Source organism: Triturus cristatus, chromosome 1_2 (assembly GCF_964204655.1).
Source record: "Triturus cristatus chromosome 1_2, aTriCri1.1, whole genome shotgun sequence".
Classification (NCBI taxonomy): Eukaryota; Metazoa; Chordata; class Amphibia; order Caudata; family Salamandridae; genus Triturus; species Triturus cristatus.
The window spans coordinates 451,804,357-451,827,037 of record NC_140580.1 but is presented as its reverse complement, the minus strand read 5'-3'; the positions used below and the strand labels follow the sequence as shown (position 1 = coordinate 451,827,037).

The 22,681-nt window shown below is 38.9% G+C and overlaps 1 protein-coding gene across 1 annotated transcript in view; it reads right to left on the bottom strand.

The window, feature by feature from the left end:
- Nucleotides 1-22,681, bottom strand: part of CC2D2B (coiled-coil and C2 domain containing 2B) — a 1,427,481-nt gene that overhangs the window by 667,877 nt on the left and 736,923 nt on the right. Inside the window, 1 exon segment of the mRNA XM_085622020.1 lies at nucleotides 9,447-9,624. Within this exon segment, the coding sequence (XP_085478146.1) occupies nucleotides 9,447-9,624 (178 nt within the window).

The following is a 22,681-nucleotide window of genomic DNA, read 5'->3' as shown; positions in this document are numbered from 1 at the left end:
CCTGAAAATTTCGTGGTGATTTGTCAAGCGGGGGCCGAGAAAAAGGGGGGGTCCCAAAACACGTTTTCCCCATGCAATTTCCCATAGGATCTGTTGTTGCAGCTACAGCCCGAACCGCTGAACGGAATTACACCAAATTTGGCAAAGAGGTAGTCCTCAGTTCAGACTCGTGCCTTTTGCATAAATGGTGTGAATCTGTTCAGTAGTTCCTGAGAAAATTAGAGTTAAAAGTACATATATATCTATAGCTGGGGAGGATCCGTGCACCCTACCCGCACCGTAAGCGCACCCTCCCCGAACTGAGCGCGTACCCTCCCGATCACGTGCTGAATGCTAATTGGCTGTCGAGTGTCTGTCTACATTCGAAACCAGGAACTGTTGGCGGCCATTTTCTGCCTCGGTAGAAGCGAGGCTGAAGAAGCAAGGGGAATAAGTGTGTAAAACATATAAAGGGGGCAGAGTGGAAATACTCTGACCCTCTAGAGGTGCTTAGGGGGTCCCAGAAGGACCCCCTGGGGCCCCTTTTTAAAAAAACAAACACGGCGAAAGGCGCGTAGGGTGTGCGCATCCTATCGCGTTTGGTGCACGGATCCTCTCGCGTTGGGTGCGCGGATCCAAAAACATGGAAAAAATATATATAAAATAAAGTTTTGAACATATAGTTAAAAAAATATTTTGAAAAATATGTTTGAAAAACCCATTAAATTCAAATAATATTTTTTAATTTTTAAAAGAATTAATTGAAAAATAAGTTTAAAAAATGGTGATAAAAAAGTATTTTAAAAAAACCCATAATTAATGAAATTGACACACTGAATTTGAAAAATATAGAAATCCAATCAAAATAATTAAACATGATATCTTTAGAGATAAGTTATAGATAGGAATTACCATTTAAAAAACCTTTGAAATTCACTGAAAAAACCATAGGTTTCATGCACGTTATAGTTAGGAATTGGCATTTAAAAAACCTTAGAAATTCACTGAAAAAACCATAGGTTTCAGGGGCGTTATAGTTAGCTGGACATTTCCCTCGTACGAAACCCTAGAAATTCCCCTGTTATAGTTAGTTCAGCTAACTATAACTCGCGCCCCCGCAATGCACTGCTGATGACGTCACATATTACATCACTCATGACATGGTCAGTGACATCACTGATCACATCACTGATGACATCTCAAATGACATCACTGATGACATCACTGATGACGTCATCCATGTGATAAATTAGTGCATCTTCTCACACCCTAATATAACCTTTGATACACCGACTCAAAATTTTAGACGGCCATTTTGAAAACCATAGATACTCCAATACCAATAACTACATACCCACTCATTAACTCTTAGGTCTACATACACCTCCACTCACTCACCTGTACAGTCACTCATACTTACAGTCACTCCGTACAAGACTATCATATGCATTTATACACCTATATAGACACTCACACACCCCCAATCATCCATTGAGGTACCGACACAGTCGGTTGTGCAAATAATTAAACACAGTCCAATTTACTCACCTATACAGTTAAACACACTCAAGTTCACTTACTCAAAAAATAGTACCACATTCTTACGCTCTTATACAATCATTGATACAAGCACACACTCATCCATACATTCACTCTCACAATCACACACTCTCACATATACCCACTTATATACTCTTACACACATATATACTGCCTTTCACATATGTAGTTAGTCACACATGTACCACTGAGATATACATTCAATCCCTAACACACCCATACATACAATCACCCAACCATACAGTCCATCACAGATGCACTCTTAAAACCAGAATTACCCACTCACACATCTATTCATAGAGTCACACACACCCTACCCACACAAACACTCAAGCACCCATACAGATACTCAGACAACCAATCAATAACCCATATCGACACTCATATAGCTATTCACAAAACCATGCAGCCACTTATACACCAACACACAGACACATACAGACATTCACACAGTTTAGTCACTAGTCTGCAGTAAGATACATTTAATGACTCACTTATAGAGTCAGTTACGCACCTAGAAAATCATCCATTCACACACTTGTACACCCACTCATTCTTCAACAGACCTTTCCCTATATATATTAAACATATTAAAACTGTACAGAAACACATACTCACTGGATGATGTCATCAGTGATGTCACTGACCATGTCATGAGTGATGTAATATGTGACGTCATCAGCAGTGCATTGCGGGGGCGCGAGTTATAGTTAGCTGAACTAACTATAACGGGGGAATTTCTAGGGTTTTGTACGAGCTAACTATAACGCCCCTGAAACCTATGGTTTTTCACTGAATTTCTAAGGTTTTTTAAATGCCAATTCCTAACTATAACGCCCCTGAAACCTTTGGTTTTTTCAGTGAATTGCAAAGGTTTTTTAAATGCCAATTCCTAACTTTAACGTGCATGAAACCTATGGTTTTTTCAGTGAATAGATAGGTAGATAGATAGATAGATAGATAGATAGATAGATAGATAGATAGATAGATAGATAGATAGATAGATAGATAGATAGATAGATAGATAGATAGATATCATCGTTCGTATTGCATTAAATATTATTGGTAATTATTTTCATATATTTATTTTAAATGTCGAACAGAATAGAAAATTGTTACATCACAAATAACTTAATTTTGTATTAAATATTAAATTGATTTAAATATATTTCAATTAAATTAACATTACTTTTAAACACTTATTAACAAACAAAATCCCATATACACCAAATAAAAGTTTTCTAGTATATCCACAATCATTCCGTTGAAGAATGTACTCTATCACAGGAAAAAATGGTCACTAATACAAAGTTAACATTAGTTTCTTGTAAAGCTGGTACCTGGGTGGTCTCTTGTAATGATTATAAATCTGGCATGACACGAAAAAATGAAGATGTCTCTCAATGGGCATTGCTATCGGGTTGGTTAAATAGTGGAAAAGGGGCTGCTCCAAACAGGTTGGAGTGGGGTGTATAGTAAAGTTATCTATGCCATTAGAATTGTGTCATGGAATATAGCTGGGTGTTGCAATAATCTGGGGAAAACTCAGAACTTGGATGCTATAAATCTGGAGGCAGTTTGTCTGCAAGAAATGTAGGCCCTTAATGCTTTTGAAGTTGAAAATGACTATATGATTAGCTGTCCTGCTAACACGTGAAAAAGAGGTCATGCCAGGGGTGGTTTAGCAACAGGATTGTCTACAAATTTCACTTGGCATATCAAGTATATTGTCATCAATCGAACTAACTACAATGTATTGTATTTCCAGAGCAGATTGAAGGTTATTGCTCTATTTTCCCTTTTATCTTGGTTAATCTTTATATCCTACCAGACCAAGAAAGTAATTACTTGTTATGCAAGTTTTTTTATTAGAATAAACATGATTATGCAGAAAGTAGGTATTTTAAAAGTCCTAATATTGGGGGATTTTAATGCTACTATGTCTAGCCATTTACTTGCTTTATTTGCGGATACTGGGCCAGATGTACAACCCGCCAATTTACAAGTCGCAATTTGCGTCGCATTTGCGACTCGCAATTTGCGACTCGCAAATTGGTATGCACAACAGGGTCTGAGAAACCGTTTGCGATTCCCAATGGGGTCGCAAATTGCGAGGCTAATGAATATGCACTCCCAGGGTGGTAATTTGTGAGGGTTTTGCAACCGCAATTGCGGTCGCAAAACATTCATACATGGGGTTGCGGTCGCTATTAGGAAGGGAACGCCCCTTCCTAATAACGACTCGCAATTCCTAAATAGCGAGTCGCAAATAAATTGCGACTCGCCTTTAGGAATTGTACATGGCCCTTTAACATTTTACATGCACAAACGGGTCGCAAGCCCGTTTGCTCATGCAAAATAGGAACGTGCATCTTGCCCAAAGAACAGAAACAGGCTGTTAATATACCAGCCCACGTGTTCCCTGTCTGCTCTAAGGCAAATAAAAGAGGAACGCTTTTTCTTGAGGCATGCAGGGAACATATGTGTGGTCTATCGGCTAGACTGCCGAATTTGGCGCTGGAAACCAGGGTTCGAGCCTCGGGGTTACATCCACATCCTGTGATTCTGGGCAAATCACTTAATCTACCCGTGCCTGAATGTGTAACGTAACCGGTGCTCATGTAAAGCACTCCAATACCTTCGGGTCGAGTTCGCGCTATATAAAATCTACAAAAAAAATAAATCCTTATCGAGATATTCCATGGCGATATTCAAGCTCATCCCACCCATATCTCAGTAACATCTTCTACAATAATTGACTACGCTATTAGCTCTTATTTCTCTATCTTTTGGATTTAAAGGTAGCCAATAAAATCTGCCGTGATCACAATATTTGAACCCTTACGATCAATGGGAAAGCTGGTGATGTGCACCCATGACTAATCCCTGTTAGTGATGCTGTGTTATTTAGTACTGTGAATGGGAAGGTTTTATAGACTAATAAGGATAACCAGTTGCTAGCAGTAGACTTAAGGAAAATTGTTGAAAACCTACCTTCGTCAGATTGGCTGCCAGTTGATATGTATGAGGAGCACATGGGAAAAGTAACTCCAATTTAGGCAGGCAGCCTTTCAAAAACATTGTCAAAGCAATCTCATAACCTTAATCGATTATTTGTTTTTAATACGCTTATTAAGCATCCCCAAAGAAGGCAATACACCTTTTACTCCAAAGAGCGTAACAAGTGTATTTCTTATTTGAAAAGAAGAAGAAGCAGGTGGGTGAGAATTCAACAAACATCAATCTCCGATCACATTTGGGTAAAAATAACAGACACGTTAAAGTGTAAAAATCATAAAGCCTTGTGGAAAATTATTGCGGAGAATAGTGGCTCTTTCTCTAAACCTAAGATCAATAATATCACCAGCATGGATTGGCAAAATATATAACTTATCTGTATGCATCAAATAATCAGAAGGGCTGTACGAATGATATGGAGTTCCCAGGTGAAATATCATATGGGAGAATGAACCCTCTTTCTCTCCAACTAGACAGTAGGTGTTGCATTATTTTAAGGCTGCTAGGATCACAGGTGCAAGAGGCCCAAATCAATTACCTATTACTATTAAAAAATGGATCTGGACCTCTTACCTAGTGGCAATCTTTTGCTACTGTTATTACACAAGACTGGTCCCTAGTTCTTGGAAGGAGCGGTGTTATTATGCCACTACATAAAAAAGCTCTTTAAACTCAACTAGCAATTATAGGCAAATTACCCTGTTGGACACTGCAGGAATGATTTTCACTAAATGTGTATTAGTTAACCTCTTAGAATGGGCAGTGGAAAGTGTATCATACCACTGGAGCCGCCAGGGTTTAGAGCAGGCCATTCGACTTTGGATAATATAACTGGAATTCATCTTATATTGGAGAAATATGTGAAGTGAAGGGGGATGCTGTCTGTCTATGCATCTTTTACTAATTACTGAACTGCTTGTGACAGGTTAGACAGGCAGACCCTCTGAGGACGTTGGGAGCTATGGGAATACCAGAAGGACTTTTGAAACTTATTTCGCTTCATACTGAAAACTTGGTGCCATGTTATGTTAGGAGGCAGGTGGGGTATGGCTCTGAGAATCCGTTTCAGAATTGGTTTGAAACAGGGATGCCTGTTGGCCCCCTTCCTTTTCTCGCTTCTGTGGCAGATTTGCCAGTGGTGCTGAGTAAGGTAGCTGGCGATGTCCAAAAATTAGGCTTGTATCCTTTATGCACACTCCGTTATGCGGACAATATTGTTTTGCTGGACCTGGCACTTAAAGTTCTTCAGAGACGTCTCAATGGCAGAATTTATTATGGGAGGGAAGAAAATGCACTTTATGTTAGAATGATGCACAGACTATTGAGCATTTTATATTTTCTTGTCCTGCTTTAGCATTTTATATTTTCTTGTCCTGCTTTGAAAATTTATCAACAGAGATTTCTTAAACCACTTTTGTTTTAAAACATGGAATTACAATGGCAAGTGCTGCAACGGAGATGATAAATTGCCCAGTTAATAAATGAATGTGTTGTAAAATGTTTCATTTTATTCCGCTTCTTTTTAAATTTGTATTAATTAATGTAATTATGTATACTGTACATGTCATTGTAATATCTAAATCTTTAATATAACGTGAACTTGTATATCAATAATTTGAGAAAGTGATGTATAAAATTAATTCAAGCATATTTAGTTATATTTTATTCCAAATTATTTTTAGACTCTTTCACAAATAAAATATATATATTTCTTTACCTATTTTAACTATTTTAGTTTATTTTCATTTAATATAACAGTATTCCCTATAAGATTTAAGTCTACTTCACCCCCGCAAAGTTGGTGCCAGCCGCTTTTTCAGGGAGAGGAGATATGTAAGTCTTCACTTTTAAGTAATTATACTCGTAAAAGGTGAATAGACCAAAGTAGTAAGGTTGCTCCATGTGTAAGAGTAAACTTGCATGTGTAGATTTATTCACATATAAGTTTCCCTATGTGAATAGCTCACACATTCTCAAACATCCATAGAGCACTTTCAAAAAGAGGTCCACAAATACACATTGTAGCCTATACGTTTTTAGGTCTCGCTGAGCCCCAGCGCTTGCGCTGGCTCGAAGAGACATTTTGTATGTGGGATTTTCAAAGTGCTGCTGGCTGGCCTAACGCTTGCGTTCACGCGATCATGCACGCGCGCAGCCGGCCGCCGGCAGCACTTTGAAAACTCGTGCGTCATCGCGATCACTTTCTCTTTCAGAGCGATCGCGATCACGATGACGCACGTGCACACACAACTCCCGCTTCTCCCCCTCCCCCACCACATATTGCGTCTCCGGCCGCTCACGCGCGGCCAACGCTTGTTTAACCTTTTTTTGGGGAGGGACTAAGCCTTTGACTCAGTTCTCACTTTGAAACTAAGAAAAATTCTTAATAGAGCAGAGTTTATCACACTGTTAGCCACTTCTGGATAGCGCCTGGAAATGATTTACTTTATAGTATATGCGATCGAAGTGACAACTGTTCGTAACTAGTCTTGAAGAGCACCGTTATTTAAATCTTTGGATACAATATGTTTATGGCCACACAAGATCACTAAACAAATAGTTATTTGACCAGTTAAAAATAGAACGTGTTTATTAATGCAGGCGAAGGTGCTGGTTTACGTTTTACTTTGCCTCTCTAATGTGTTTTGAATCCTTGGACATGCATTAAAGAATACCAGATCCGTATGCACTTAAATGCGAGGAAACGTGCCTCGAGTAGTAAGATGCTCTTTAGTACAGTGAGGTTCTTTGTCCCGAGTGGATTTAGTGCGAGTGAACCGCCGCGGCTGTGCCACGCATTCTAATCCGCCACTGGCAAGGCGACGTTCCATTACATTTCTTGAATTGCCTGTCCGAATCTAATCCTCCCAAACAGCTTCCACCTGCAAGTTAACGTTTTAATTTCGTATGTGCATGTTAAAATGATAGCTGAAAAAAGTTCCCTGACATTGAGCACAGCTTGAGCCACCTTGAAACAATGGTTTTGCTCTGCTGGTGTGGAATGTTGCTTTTGGATTAACTGAGAGGTGTTTTCTAGGTTACACGTTTTCATGTGTGAATGGTGCTTGTTTCTCCACTGGCTGACATGCTGGGAGCAGGAATTTCGCTGCTCTCTCTGATACATACACCGCATTTGCATTTTTATGGCTAGCCACTGAAAAGTGCTTTGTTTTCGCTCATTTCAATTAAGAACAAAGTCCTGCACTCCCTGATTGCCTGTTACAAGCTTTCGATTCGGATCAGACTGAAGAACAACGTGTTTCTCCTGCCACCTGTAGCTTGCAGCAGGGTGGTGCATAAGAACTCAATGTTTCAGGTCTTGTTTATCTTCTTAGAAACACCAGGTGTAATTCGGCCAGTGCTCCTTAACTCAGGTGATGTCATTGCCACCATGCGGTTTTGTACCAGGAGTGAATCTCTGGCAGAGAAACAAGTGCACGATACAGTTGATATCGAAGTGCAAAAGGATTCCTATTTTTTGTTCATATTCTGCGGCCATTCAAAGGGCCGTGTTACAGTTCCATATGTGGTTATTCAGTCAATCAATCAAAGAACACTTTATTCAGCTATATAAAATGCTATAAAAGCACAAACAAAAGTAACATATTTAAACATTGCAATATAACACACATTTAAGAATATAATAGTAAGGAGCTTCAAATACAGTACTTTAACAAGCATTTGCAATGCAATAGGTCTCGCAGTTGTGAGAGTTTGAGCTATTGGCATTGTAAATGACAATGCCTTTTATTTATGTTTTAAAAACTAACAAGTAAATAAAAGGCATTGCCATTTACAATGCGAATAGCTCAAACTCTCACAACTGCGAGACCTATTGCATTGCAAATGCTTGTTTTGTTTGTTTCCCCCATAGCTAATACTAAATTACTGGCACTTTTCAGGTTTGGGCAGCTTGGGGTCTCCAAACAGACCACAACAACATGCATTCTTTCCTAAGCATGGAAACAATTGTTGATGCCAAATTTGCACATTTCTCATTATTATAAGTCACCAGTAAAGTGTGCAGAATGCCACAGGGTGAGTGAGTAAATATCAAATAGTAAGCCTTGAGAGAAGATTCCATTTACTCATTTAAAAAGACTGGTTTAACACTGTGTAAGTCAGCTTAAAATGTCCTCTGCAAAAATTAGGCCCAGCTGCCCAGTGCCTTCATCTAAAATGTGAGCGTTCACACACATACATTCCGAAAAGTAATATGGGATTAAGTGCTATGTTACACATGAGCATCTGCAAACATTTAAAAGTGTGTAGTTTTGCTACAACCAGTTATCCACTAATTCCAGGTAGCCAAGCAATTTATGCAGCATATAGCAAATTCTGAAAATAAAAACCATTAGTAACAAGAGATTTTTATAATATATACTGCAATTGTGACTGGTACAAGTTGTCATCTGTTCTGTCTTTAATTAACCAATTTGTGATGGTGGCCTCTGTTCCTTTCTTGCAGGTGAGATCGCTTTGGTTCACAAGCAATTAGGAGCATTCAGGCCTTCTCCATTCCTGGGAAGTAGGCCAAGTGACTCTGAGCCAATACTCTGGACAAAGTAACTCCTACCCCTTAAGGCCCTTCAGCCTCTCTCCTAAGGTGTGAAAAGGAGATTTGCCACCAAGCTTTGGTATTTTGCTTGGATCAGGGGGGTGGGGGGGAGGGGGGGGGCAATGGGTAGCACATTTCATGAAACCAGAGTTTTTTATTTTGAACTACAGGTATTTGGGGGTTTTATCCTGTTTATTTATGGGGGGCGAGCGAAATGTGTAAAACAGCTAAATAAAGGTGAAAACAGAGGTAAGTGCAAGTACATACGTTTAAAATAAAGTAAATGCAAATCGATTGAAATATTTATCGAAACATATATCTTTTTTTTTACCTCTAGACAAATGTGTTCTGGCCAATTCAATATCTGAATGCTGAAAATTTGTCGAAACTCAACTTTAAAATCCATGTTCAGTGGAAATGCCCCAGTGCGAAAAACCTGTTTACCATTGTAAATCATTTTTATGAAATACAATTGTTTTCGGATTTTGTCTCTTCTAATTTTTTCATGCCTACAAATAACGAAAATACAGATGTAGACATTTAAGTAATTTGATCACAGGAAGGTTGATCACAACAAATAGACATGTTCTTTTTTGTTCAGTACAAATGGTGTTTTACTATGATAGAGACTACAGATGCACGCCCAGTGTGGTTGGCCCATTTTTATCAAGCAACAGAATTCCAAACCGCCTACAAAATAGGTATTGACAAAGTAAATAGGTCTCACCTTTAGCAAGCGTTGAATGCTTTTTTCTGAGCTGGCAATATAGCCCATTACTTGTTAACCATTACGTTTTTATATATCACGTTTATTTTTCTGTTTTCATAAAATTGCAGCTAACAGTGGGCACTGATGAAATTAGAATATTCATGACTAAATTATTGATAAAACAATGATCAGTGGTGACAGCCAGAGGATTTATGAGATGCTGTGGCAGCAGCATTTACCATGCAGTTATGGACTTACTATATTCGCCACATAATTTAATGCATGATTTGCAAAATGTGCACATTTTATAAAAAAAGGTTCCTACATAAAATGGATGAAAATAATAATGTGCCACACAGTTTGCATTTTTGCCACATAATTAGGAAAACCTTGCCTCTTAATTTCGTCCTTCGAGCCATATATATCATATCAGCCAAGACATTGTAAAAGTTCTGCAGAATTTTTCGGTCGTGGAGGACTTTCATTCTGATAATTAAATCCATATTTTACAGGGAACTGTGAAATATTTTCCATGGTTCCCTGTGAAATAATGTTTTTAAATGTTTTGTACAATAAAAGAACCCTTATATATATATATATATATATATATATATATATATACACACACACACATATATATATATATATATATTACGATACTCCTTCTTTTGTTTTCATCGAACAAGAACAGAACGGACTCCACTTCTTTCGTGCATTCAAATATTTATTTTTGCTTCTGCCGCCATTACGCGTTTCGGGCCACCCAGAGCCCTTGATCACAACATATATATATATATTACCTATTGGCGGTCACCAGTAGGTTTGTATAGTTATAGTTAGTTATATTCAGTGATGTCACTGACCATGTCATGAGTGATGTAATATGTGAGGTCATAAGAAGTGCATTGCTGGAGCATGAATTATAGTTATCTCAGCTAACTGTAACTTCTGAATTTCTCTGGTTTAGTGCATGTGAAATCTGAGCCTAATTATAACGTCCCTATAACCTTTGTTTTTTTCAGTGAATTGCTAAGGTTTTTTAAATTCTATTTTCTAACTGTAATGGTCCTGTAACATTTGGCTTTTTTCAGTGAATATTGATATATATTTATTTATAGATAGATAGATAGATAGATAGATAGATAGATAGATAGATAGATAGATAGATAGATAGATAGATAGATAGATAGATAGATAGATAGATAGATAGATGGATGGATAGATAGATAGATAGATAGATAGATAGATAGATAGATAGATAGATAGATAGATAGATAGATAGATAGATAGATAGATAGATAGATAGATAGATAGATAGATAGATAGATAGATAGATAGAGCTGTAGAGTGGAGTGTTCTACAGTGGAGTGGCGTACAGTGAAAGAGCATAAAGTCTAGTGGTGTGCCGTAGAGTGGAGTGGCATACAGTGGAGTAACATACAGTGGAGTGGTGTGGTGTAGACTGAAGTGGCACATAGTGGACTGATATCCAGTGGAATAAAGTATATTAGAGTGGAGTAGAGTGGAGTGGCATAGAGAGGAATAGCATAGAGTGGATTGTTGCACAGTGAAGTTGCGTACAGTGAAGTAGGGTAGAGTGTATTAGAGTACAGCATAGTAGGGTAGAGTGGGGTGGCGTAGAACGGAGTGTCATACAGTTGAGTAGCATACAGTGGAATAGCGTAAAGGTGAGTGATGTACAGTACAGTGCTGTGGTGGAGAGTGGAATAACATTGAGTGTTACTGGCATAAGGTGTAGTGACATAGAAACTAGTGGCATACAGTGCAACAGAGTAGAAGGTAGGATAGAGTAACTGGTGTGGAATGGAGTGGAGTAGAATGGAGTGATGTACAGTGTAATAGCATACCGTGGAATGTCATAGAGAGGAGTGGCGAACAGTAGGGCGGCATAAAGTGGAATTGCGTAGAGTGCAGTGGTGTACACTGAAGTAACTTACAGTGGAGTACCATATAGTAGAATAGCAAGGGTGTACAGTGTACTGGGCTACACTGGAGTTTCAAAATGGAGTGGCATATAGTCTAATAGCATACAGTGAGGTGGTGTAGCATGTAGTGGCATAGAGTGGAGTGGGATGGAGTGGAATGGTGTACAGTGAATAAGCGCAGAGTGGAGTGGTCAATAGTGGAGTGACATAAAATGTAGAGGTGAAGAGTGGATTGTGGCAATTGAAGCAGATGTAGCATGAAAGTGTGTTAACGGATGTAGACGTAATATGGCAGGCAAATAGCTTATTTGGTGTAAATGGTCGTTTTTGGTAGTATGTGTGAATAGTGTAACTATTGTTAAATATGTCATTTTAAAAATACTTAGATATATATTGTGCCGTAGTATACCGCACTAAGTTTGTGGTTACCTCGGTACATGGAAATGATAAGGCAGTATGTGATTGACTAATAGTTGTGTTTACCAAAGGTAAAAAGGCAGCCACATTTTATTAGCATTTTGCATTTTGCTGCATTCTGAGTTGGAGTCTTAGATCTAGGTAAGTTGTCAGTTTTACTGCTATTTCCCTACCTATTACCACTGTATTGGAGTGTTACTAGGTAGAGAAAGGTATTTATAATGTTCTATATATTTTTACAGCTGTTTAGGGAGAACTACACATTTAAAAAAAAATGTAAGTAGCACAGTCATTTGTAGGTATTACTACGGTAATCTGTAGACTTTGTACTGGAGATTTAAATATGTTAAAAATGGAAAATACACTGTAGTACCCTATATTTGTAAAATGTAGAGTAATACAATGTATTTTTAATGTATTAAATATTTAATAAAGTGGTAATAAGCAGGGGCAAAAATCAACCTAATACCTACCTACATCTAAGGGTGAAACGCATAACACAGGCAAAGTGTACTTAAAAAAACATGGCTGCCATTAACTTTTGTAAAGGTAATCATTAGCCAAACACGTAATGTACTGTGGTACTTCTGCCAAATAGCGCTAAATACAGCGGCATTTTGTGAAAATACTGCAGCAACCAATATCACCAAATTATAATTTTGAAAATACTTATTTTACTAACTTGCAGTACCGCAAAGGATTATTTGTGCACCATAATGTCACAAAAGTATGCATGTACCCATCAACATCCCAACCAGCATTAGGTGCCTATCCTTTCTATTAAAGCAAAAAGAACAGATGATGGACGGAATTCTGAACAATGCAAACATTGAACACCCAGTCAGCAGATCTGGGTTTAATCCATTGTTTTTTTGCCCACCACACCACTCCAGTTTGGACCCAGCCATATGCTGCAATAATTTTTTTTAGGAGGATGGCCACACTGATTGAGCCTCTGGAGAAGCCCACATTGAGCCACTGTATGCAGATGTGTCTCCCTAGAAAGTCATGTATTTTTCCTTTTAGACCTGTCATTGTTGGTGTGGTCTTTCCCCAAACGTGTTGCCCCTCCTTTTTTCTGAATTTCATTTTTCTTGGCTTTAGGTCTCTATGCACTTTACTACTGCTAACCAGTGTTAAACTGTTTGTACTCTCTCCCTAAAACATGGTACAATTGGCACATTTAATTTACATATACATTCCTAGTGTATGGTGCTACCTGTAACCAGAGCCTGTAAAATACATGCTACTAGTAGGCCAACAGCACTCATTGTCCCACCCACTTAAAAACTAAAAAAAACATACTTTATTGATTTTATGAAGATAAGTGACAACCCATGTGGGGTATTGACAATTTAGTATCAGCATATTGCAGCAACTCTATTACTGGCCAATTGTCAATCAAGGTCAATTTAAGCACAAAACAATCTCATACAACCCACCCCCTCCCTCTAGTCTGGCTCACCCCTGACTAAGCTAATTTGTGCCAGGGACTTAGCCTTGTCCACCTGTTTCCATCGTGTTGGAGTCCCAAATATAGCGGTGCAACCCAACTCGCTGGTCCCCATGCCGGGCGGAGGTGGGGAGCCAATCCCAGCCGCGCATTGGAGGAGGGGTGTATGCCTTATGTGTGGTGTGGTATAGGGGGTTCAATTGCCTTGAGTGCCTCCAGCATCAAATCCCATTCCATGGAGAACGGTGTTTTCCGCAGTCCCCTATATTCCTCCCTCCAGAGAACTGTGCTTTCTGCCCCACCCCAGCGGACTGGTTCCTCATGCCAGGTGTGTACTGTTTGGGGAAGGGCCGATTTCCATCTCATAGTGATGGAGCGCTTCACTATAAGTAGGGCTAGGTCAGCGAATCTGAGCTGTACTTTCTGTGACTTAGGACGAAGGTATAACCCCAGTATACAACGCTCCACTGTGTCCAAGCTAGAGATTCCTGTTATGTTTCCTATTACATGTGCAATCTCAGACCAGAACCCCCTGAGGCGTGAACACGTCCACAAATTATACAGTATGTCCTTGCCTCTGCCCGGCATCTTGGGCAGCAAACATGCGCATTGGGGTACATGCAGTTTAGACGGTGCAGGGTGAGATAGGCACTGTGAAGAATCATGTATTGTATTAACTTGAATTTGGCATTACGGGTCACCCTCTTAGGGTATTACAGGAGAGAGGCCCAGTCCTTGTCTGTTAGATCCCTGCCCAGGTCTCTGGACCACTTCTCTCTAAGTGTCGTGAGGGAGGTCTCTGTGTGTGCTCGGGCACCCTTGTATAGCCCACTTATAAGGTGGCGTCCTTCACCCATCAGGTATACAGCATGTATCAGCTCATGTGTCGGGGTGTCCTCGCCGTCTGGTGCCCAGTGCTTCTTCACATAGCTGACTATAGCTGCATATAGAATAAGGAGAAAGCACGGGGCTCCCTGCTCGCGAGCAAATTTCTCGTGGTCCATCCGCGCACCATCCGCAAATAATGCCCCCACCGTGGAGACACGCTCCGTTACCAGCCAAGTATACTGCACCTAGTGACCAACCCAGTGGGTGTGGGGATTCCAAGCAGTGGAGTATTGGGGTCATAAGGGAATTTCTGGTTTGTGTATTGTAAGGACTTTTTCCAGTAAGTGAGAACTATTCGCAGCAGCAGGGGGGACTCAGGGGGAAATCCTACTCTGTGGTAGCAGTAAGGTGTGAAGGGCACCCTGGTTCAGAGAATGTGCTGTGTAGCCCAGTTTGTGCAGTTTGTGCCACGCTAGCCCATATGAAAGACATTGCAATTGGCTTGCAAAGCAGTAGGAGTGAAAATCCGGCACCCCCAAGCTCCCTCTATCTGTCCCCAGCTGCAATTTGGCTATTCCCACCCTTCTGCGGCCTGTTCCCCAGATGAGATCAGCTAGGAGTGAGTCCAATGTTTTAAAAAGCGAGGCAGGAATCAGTACTGGTAGATTTGCAAAGAAGTACAGCAGGCACTGGAGCACAACACATTGTGTCACCCACTTACGTAGCCCTTTAAAACATGCCCCAGGCTTGTCATTGTAGCCTGTGATGAAGTTTTAAAACTGCCAATTTGACCAGCAAAATAAATGGTTTGCCAGGCTTAAACCTTTCTTTTTAAAACATATGTCACTATTAAGGTCTACACAACAACCCAGGCAGAGCTGGGGGAGGCAACCACTTAGTCACTCAGCAACATGGTTCTATCAGTATCTCAGGACCAATTCATCCTCCTCAATGTTCAGAGTGCAGCCATCTTTAACCCCGGCGGCCCAGCCATCACAAACATGGTGTGCAGACCTCAGGCACCAAAGCATCAGGGTAGCACCAATGGATAAAGTCAGCTCTCTGTGTAATTAAAGTTGTTTAAGATTTCTTGTTTCTTTTTTTCTCAGAATTATACAACTGAAAGCTATTTATTGGTGGAATGGTGTAGAGTCCTGGCACTGTCACACCTCTAATATTGTCCCAAGAATTTACTCCAGTGCACCTATTTAAATCTGTTGGGTCCTGCAGTGAGTTTTCTCATGAATGTTAATGTGTTATGATATTCTATCCTCACTTAAAAGGATCAGAGTTCTCTTAGAGCGTACACAAGTGAAATTTATTTCTATGAGCATAGTTAATTAAAAAATGCATTCGTAGATAACATAACTATACTTTCTCTTTGACGCTAGTGTTCCAAAAATTACTTTGAGTTCTTCATAAATGAGAATCCATTGTAGAGTATATAGAGCTCACTGAATGCATTTCACACTATTTTATTGCTTATGCAGGTACCACATACTCCATAGACCTTTCAACACAATTTAAATACAATAGTCATCTTCGTCGTTAGGAAATATCAATCAGATGATTGCCATGAACACTAAAGGTAACAAATCACAGATAAAAATATTTTCAACAGTTTCAACAAATTTTATGTTGCTATTTAAATTAGCACAATATTCGTCTTTGTACGTACCATCTGTTTCAGCTTACAATATGGTTATTTAAGATATAATTTTTAGTGCCTACTTGCTTCTGGTTTTATAGATCGCCTCTTAGATTGGCATTAAATGGAAAAAAAAATGATATTAATTTTCGACTACATTCAAGGCATCATCAATGGAGAACCCTCGTTAGGAGCTTTTGCTTCTAATAAGGGAGGAAACCAGAGCTTACATTGCAACCACTTTAGCAAAAAACTATTGTGCCCAAATACTACCTTGCGGTCAACAGATGCTATTAAAATCTGCTTTATGTAGTGAAAGCAAAGGCTTTTTGCAGCTATTTAATAAATGTTCACCGAACCTCATTATATTAATATTATAGGAACTTGCTAATGTTCTTGAGTCATTGGAATCAAAAACTGAAATGCCTAAGAATGAATTGCAAACCCAAATTAAGAAAGAATAAAGAGCACAAACACGAGAGGACATTAACATGAATGTAAATGGATATAAAACGGACATAGAGAATGTGAAGCAATACAATTTAAGAGAGATGCCCTCAATTGCAATGGAAAATTATGCATCGAATTGAAGTATACCTGGCACCAAGGTATCAGACACAAGTAGTGCTGGGGAAAGAAGGAGACAAGGAGAAACAACTGGCAAAATAGAAAGAATGCCTAACAGAAAATAATATGTTAGAGAAGAAAAACAGTACTCAGCCACAGCAATAGAAACCTCAGAGCAGGATACATTGGCACAAAGAATAAAACCAGCGACTTTAGTAGATGAACTAACTCTGCCAAGTACATCAGGTGGTCCTTTTTCAGGGAACGATCAAGTAGAAATAAACCCATTACAAGGGAAAAACAAAAGAGTTTTACGAAACAGAACCAGCAACAGACAAGTGTAAATTGACACTTATTGACCAGCAATTCCTTCAGAAAGAAACCTCATTTGTCCCTATAAACCTTTTACTTTATTTAAGACTTAGCCAGAGATTCCAATACTTGGAGAGGGCTAAGGGCGTTATCTAGATACGGATATTATTTAGAGATTTGTGGATGCATGGAATCCATCAAAATGAGTTCATTGATGTCAATGACACTAAATACAGCATATGGGAACCCCTCCACTTTTTGTAGGATGTGACTCTCTGCCAAAGTCTACACGAGGTCAAAATGCATAACAAACTATCCATCAAAAACAAGGTTACAACAAATAAATTGAAAAAAATCATTGTATGAAGGTCCATTTAGTCATAACATTCCGGATCTTTACAAAAATATTGTATTAATGGAAGGTACAAGAAATGTATAAAAAATATAATAGATGAGGACCAATCTATCAATGAAAGAGAGATAATTTCTGGATAAATGGCTAATAATAGTGGGTCCATCGTCGCAATAGATACACACACCTTTTTATGAACAGAAAATCCAACAGCATATAAGTCATGTTGCAACATATTTACTTTTAGGATTGGTAGATATTGTACAGCAGAGACAGAACGTCATTCTGCTAGTACAAGGTGAGTTAAAAGGAGCAGAACTAGATACAGGAGAGTAGGGGAAATGTTAGCAAGAGACAGAAGAGATGGACGATATGGCACAGTCTCATCAGGTGCATTTCTCTCAAACTTCAGATCACTGACCTCAGAGTTCTGACAGATTGGCGTTCTGAGGCAGGTTAAGCAAACATTACTTATACAGAGAACATGGAGATGCTTAGTATCATCCACAGATATCAGTAAATGCAATAACCTTTGGCAGTACAAGATGTCGATCCTACGAGCTTCAGAATGGTGGGTCTCTGGAAACCTAAGCCAGAGTCATAGGAAACTGGTACAAAGGTTGATGAAATCTAGTTCCCCGGGAAATATCTTGGGAAACATGATTTATTAGAAGACAAGCGCAAGCAAGGCAAGCCTATGCATAATCCATAATCAAGTCTATGATAGGCAAAGGTCAAGAAACTGATAGAACTCAACATGGGAACAAAACTGAAAAGGTGAATGATAGAACAATGGTGGCCGAACTGCCATGGCAAGCAAAGAGGACAATGCAACACAAAAAGTTGCCACGCACTTTCATGAGGACCATTCACAGTTAAAACGTATTTCTGCCTAAAGGGACTGGGTAGTCCCAACCCTTCACATTCTCCAGTCAAGTATTCTCACTGCCCCAGCTTCTATAGGTCAAACCACCACATTCTTAAAGGGATGTGTCTCACAAATCTCTTATGTTGATCCAACGGGGTAGTTCCAGGTTTCCAGGCCCCTTCGTTATTCCTGACATATTGCCCTGGATGATGATTCGACAAAACCATTCAAGAATACTCTACAATGTGTATTGGATATGGCGGAGGAAAATTACTGACTCACGATGAAGCAAGAAAAGCAAATCCACATATGTCAATATCACATCTTTTACCAAACATCCAAAATAACTTTTATTTTTTCGATCCACTAGGGCACCCCATCACATCTGGAATTGGATCATAAAGAGAACCACTGCGGAGATTTGTGGATATGTGAATGACTTTTACAAATCACAATACAAAAAGAACAATCTTTCCTTAAAGCCACAGACAACTGTATTGTAGAAATACAATCAATTGAAAACATAGAAGATTCACAAATATTACTACGTATCCTCAATGTATTTCTGTCCACAGGAGAAAGAGTTAGCAGAGATTAAACACTGCTTATTAAATGTGGGGACTCAAAAAGCAAATGAAGTTTTTATATCAAAACAACTGTCCCACATTTCGTACCAAAGTTACTTGGCATGTTTATTTCTCCAAATTTCAAGAAACGTGATAGGATCGCGAGCAGTAGCCTCATATACAATTATCTTTCTGCAATTATTTGAGGAAAAATAAATTCTTAAAGATGGTAGCTGGAAGACTGGACTAAAGATCTTGTAAAAGGTTTATTGAGGAGCCTTTTCTAGTTAGATCAGAAGACATTGACAGCAAAGATCAGTGAACTAAATGAAAAAGTGACACTAATAAATATACTTCAGTATACTTAAGGAGATTGTAAACTTCCTTGATGAAAAGATAACACTTCAGAGAGATAGATGTATCACCATGCTACAAATAAAGTCTGTTGCATGGCCAATATTTTCATCATAAAGCTTAAACACAAATCTCTCATATATACAGGTTAAGCAGATAGTATTGGAGCAATCTGATTATTAAATTGAAGGAAACTACATGGCAACATTTGTGGAAAGAGGACATTTAGAAGAAATAATTCAGAACATGAGGGAACAAGAAGACCTAAGTGAAGAATAACTAAAAAGAACAAAACATGATAAAAAAGGAGAGACAGGTTTTCGAGACAATTTATTCCCTAAAGAGTAATAACATTTAAAGAATAAAGCTTCAACAATGGAGACTGATCAAGGGAGATAATTAATTGAATCAATTATTCACAGATAAGCCAGCATTCACTTACAATACAAATACACAATAAACAGATTCATAGATTCACAGACCACACCAGCAGAGCACAGATGGGACATCAGATTGGACATCAGAAAGTACTGGTAGCTCTACATTGTATGGAAAGGAAACATAACCTTAATCAGATCAGGTTTCCTTGGAGAAGTAAGAATACCTGAGTAAGAGGAGGAATTCTAGAAAGACTTCTCAACCAAAGTGAACATTCTCCAATAATAAGACTTGAAATGAATCCATGTGCATCTTTTCTTTGCAAAGTTTGTGGCTAGCCATGGATAAATTATTTAATACCAGTATTACAGGCTTTAGGACATCACAATTGTAGACTACTTTTGATAAATGTAAAGATGCTTAAATAAATGTGTTCTTGTTTTTCAGCTTAAAGACTTATACAAGGAGTCCATAGGGTTAGAGAGCATTGTAGCCAATGATTATGTTTAATGTTCATCCTGCAAAATTTAATGAGCTATAATCAATGTATTATATTTAGTCCATAACTTAGAATCATTTTAATGTATTTCGTTTCTATTGTGATTATATGAAATGAGTGGTTTTCTATGTTTTCTTAAGCTTCTATTAACCGAAATAAAATATTTTGCCCGACTGATATAGAACTATATGAATGTATTTAGCAACGTGAAATTTGTTGATACTGTTGAAAAGGTTGTATCCGCTACTTAATGCTTTGTCACGATTTGCCGTATGTGTTGAAAGGAAGAGCTGTCTTACTCTCTTTGTAGGAGACAGGGTGGTATTTTTCATCTGCACTCTCAGAAAGTGGCAAGAGTAATATTTGTGTTGTGTTATTTGTGTTTCCTCCGACGGCAGGTTAGGTGGAGGACCAGTGGTCTGTAAATGTGGCGTTTCTGGTATGGCAGCTCTAGCCTTCTGAAATTTGCTATTGTTTTTGTCGTGTTTCCAGATATTCTTACTGAAATAAGGATAGACTGAACACATTGTTGCACTGACGGCAGTTTCAATTTGGATTGCTTCCATGTGATAGAGTGTGTCGCTGGGCTTACCTGGAGGGAAAAAAGGGTTCTGTGGGTAATGACCTAAATATTAGACAAGCAATGATGCATTTTGATTTAGTAACTTTGAAGAGTGTATTATAATATACTAGTGTTGGAGAGATGAGTACCTTTCTGAAAGGTTTTGCAGTAGCTTACAAAAAGGGAATTTGGCTGCTGTATGCATGTGTTCATACTTTGTCTTATTTGCAGTCTACGACTTCTCATATTTCATTGACTAGTCCCTGATAAGGCTTGAGTTGTACTTTTTGAAGGAAGGTCGAATATGTGGCACAACTAATTTTTCTCTCCTCACTCAGTAGCGATTATTATTCCTGGAAACGTAGTTCAGAAGAGGCTGAAACTGTGGTACTCTAGTTTTCTCACCCCATAGCAAGGTACTGTTCCAGGTAACACAGCTCAGAATACATGAGAGCTACTTTTGCTGAAGGAATACTATTTCCTGAGTGAGGTGTTTAACTCAGGTTATGGAATTCAGGATTGGTTCATCTCACACAGAAGAAACATTTGAAAAGGTAATTGTACTATTTAGTGGACAAGTCGGAAGGAAGACTCTCCTTAGTTGCACAATGTATTAATTACTCATTTGAATCCACAGAGATGTGGGATTATATAATAAACTCAGAACATAAAGCGCCGGGACACTCTTTTTGAGTAGCCGTGCGCTATACAAAAGAATAAATAACATAACATAACATAACATAACATGTCAAAGACTTTCAAAACTCTGCACATTTTATGGAAATCACTCTGAGGTTGCTAGAAAGAAGTCCCACCATGGTTTGAAGGAACTATAAAGAGAGTGAAGAGTTCTTCCCTACACTCACATTATCCACAGGGGCTGTAAATAGTGTACTGGAACAGGGAGCCTGGAATATATTTGGTCATTGTGTACGGGTGGATTCACAACATCTCTACGAGCATTCTCTTATCAACTCAGGTCAGTCTTTTTCTATTGTGCTAATTGCGACCAAAATTAGAATGATCAACTGATAAACCTGAAACTGACATGCTTTTGAGGATGACTTTGTTATATTTAAGTTGACGATACAAATGATGATATAGAGTATGTGGCTCCTGAAGAAGTGGTAAAGATCGCAAAATACATAGAGCGACCTCAATCTACTTTACCACAGATTCTATATTAGTAAGAAGTCAAATAGGTTTGGGAACATTTGAGTGGAACTAGAAGTATAATTATATGCTCTATGAGCTCATTTTGAATTACCCTTGATCATAGATATAAATATTACGTCAATGCTCCAAGAAAACTCCAAAACTTTAAGAGAACTGAAAATAGAATATACCATAATACATTAACATTTGCGAGAAAAGTCACTGCAGGACCCATCAGGTATGTGTTTGAGTACATGTTGGTATTCAAGTAGGTGCACTAGAATAATTTTCACCACCCTCCCCCACACTATCAGAACAAATGATCATGGGCTCCAGGCTGCCATTTCCCCCCTAGGAAAACAGCCATCCATTTTCAGGGGTGGATGAAAAGGTTAAGTAAAGCAGACAATTTTTGCCCTTGGGGGATTCTTTTGCTGTGCAGGGGCATGGGAGTCCTCAAATATTGTGCCAGCGCTTTAGCTAGATGCCATCTTAGGCTCCCTCATGCATGTGAAGCTAACGTTTCCTGAGCACCAGGCCCTGGAGCAGCACATTGCCAGTCATCTCAAACATGGATATCCCAGTCGCGGCCCAGAGCTTCCTGCTTTAGGCTATGTCCAATGCTGAAAGCAGGTACCCTAGATTTCAGTGTCAAGCATTCTTGAGTGCAGGCCCCATGGATGTGCAACCATTTCTTCATGGTTTCAAGTCATGTCTTCTCGCCAAAATTTGCCATTCCAGGTATCACCAGTGTCTACCAAAGGAGTCATGCTTTCCAGAGCAGCGAAGCGGGGGAGGACAAGATTTATAGGTACTGAACCTGGGAACGCAGCCCAGCAGGTTAGCCACTGCTCTTGGCCAGGAAAAACACCTCAAATTTTAGGTTTTGGAACCAAACTCTTAAAATATCTTTAACGGACATTTTTCATAGAATGTTGATGATGTTTTTATA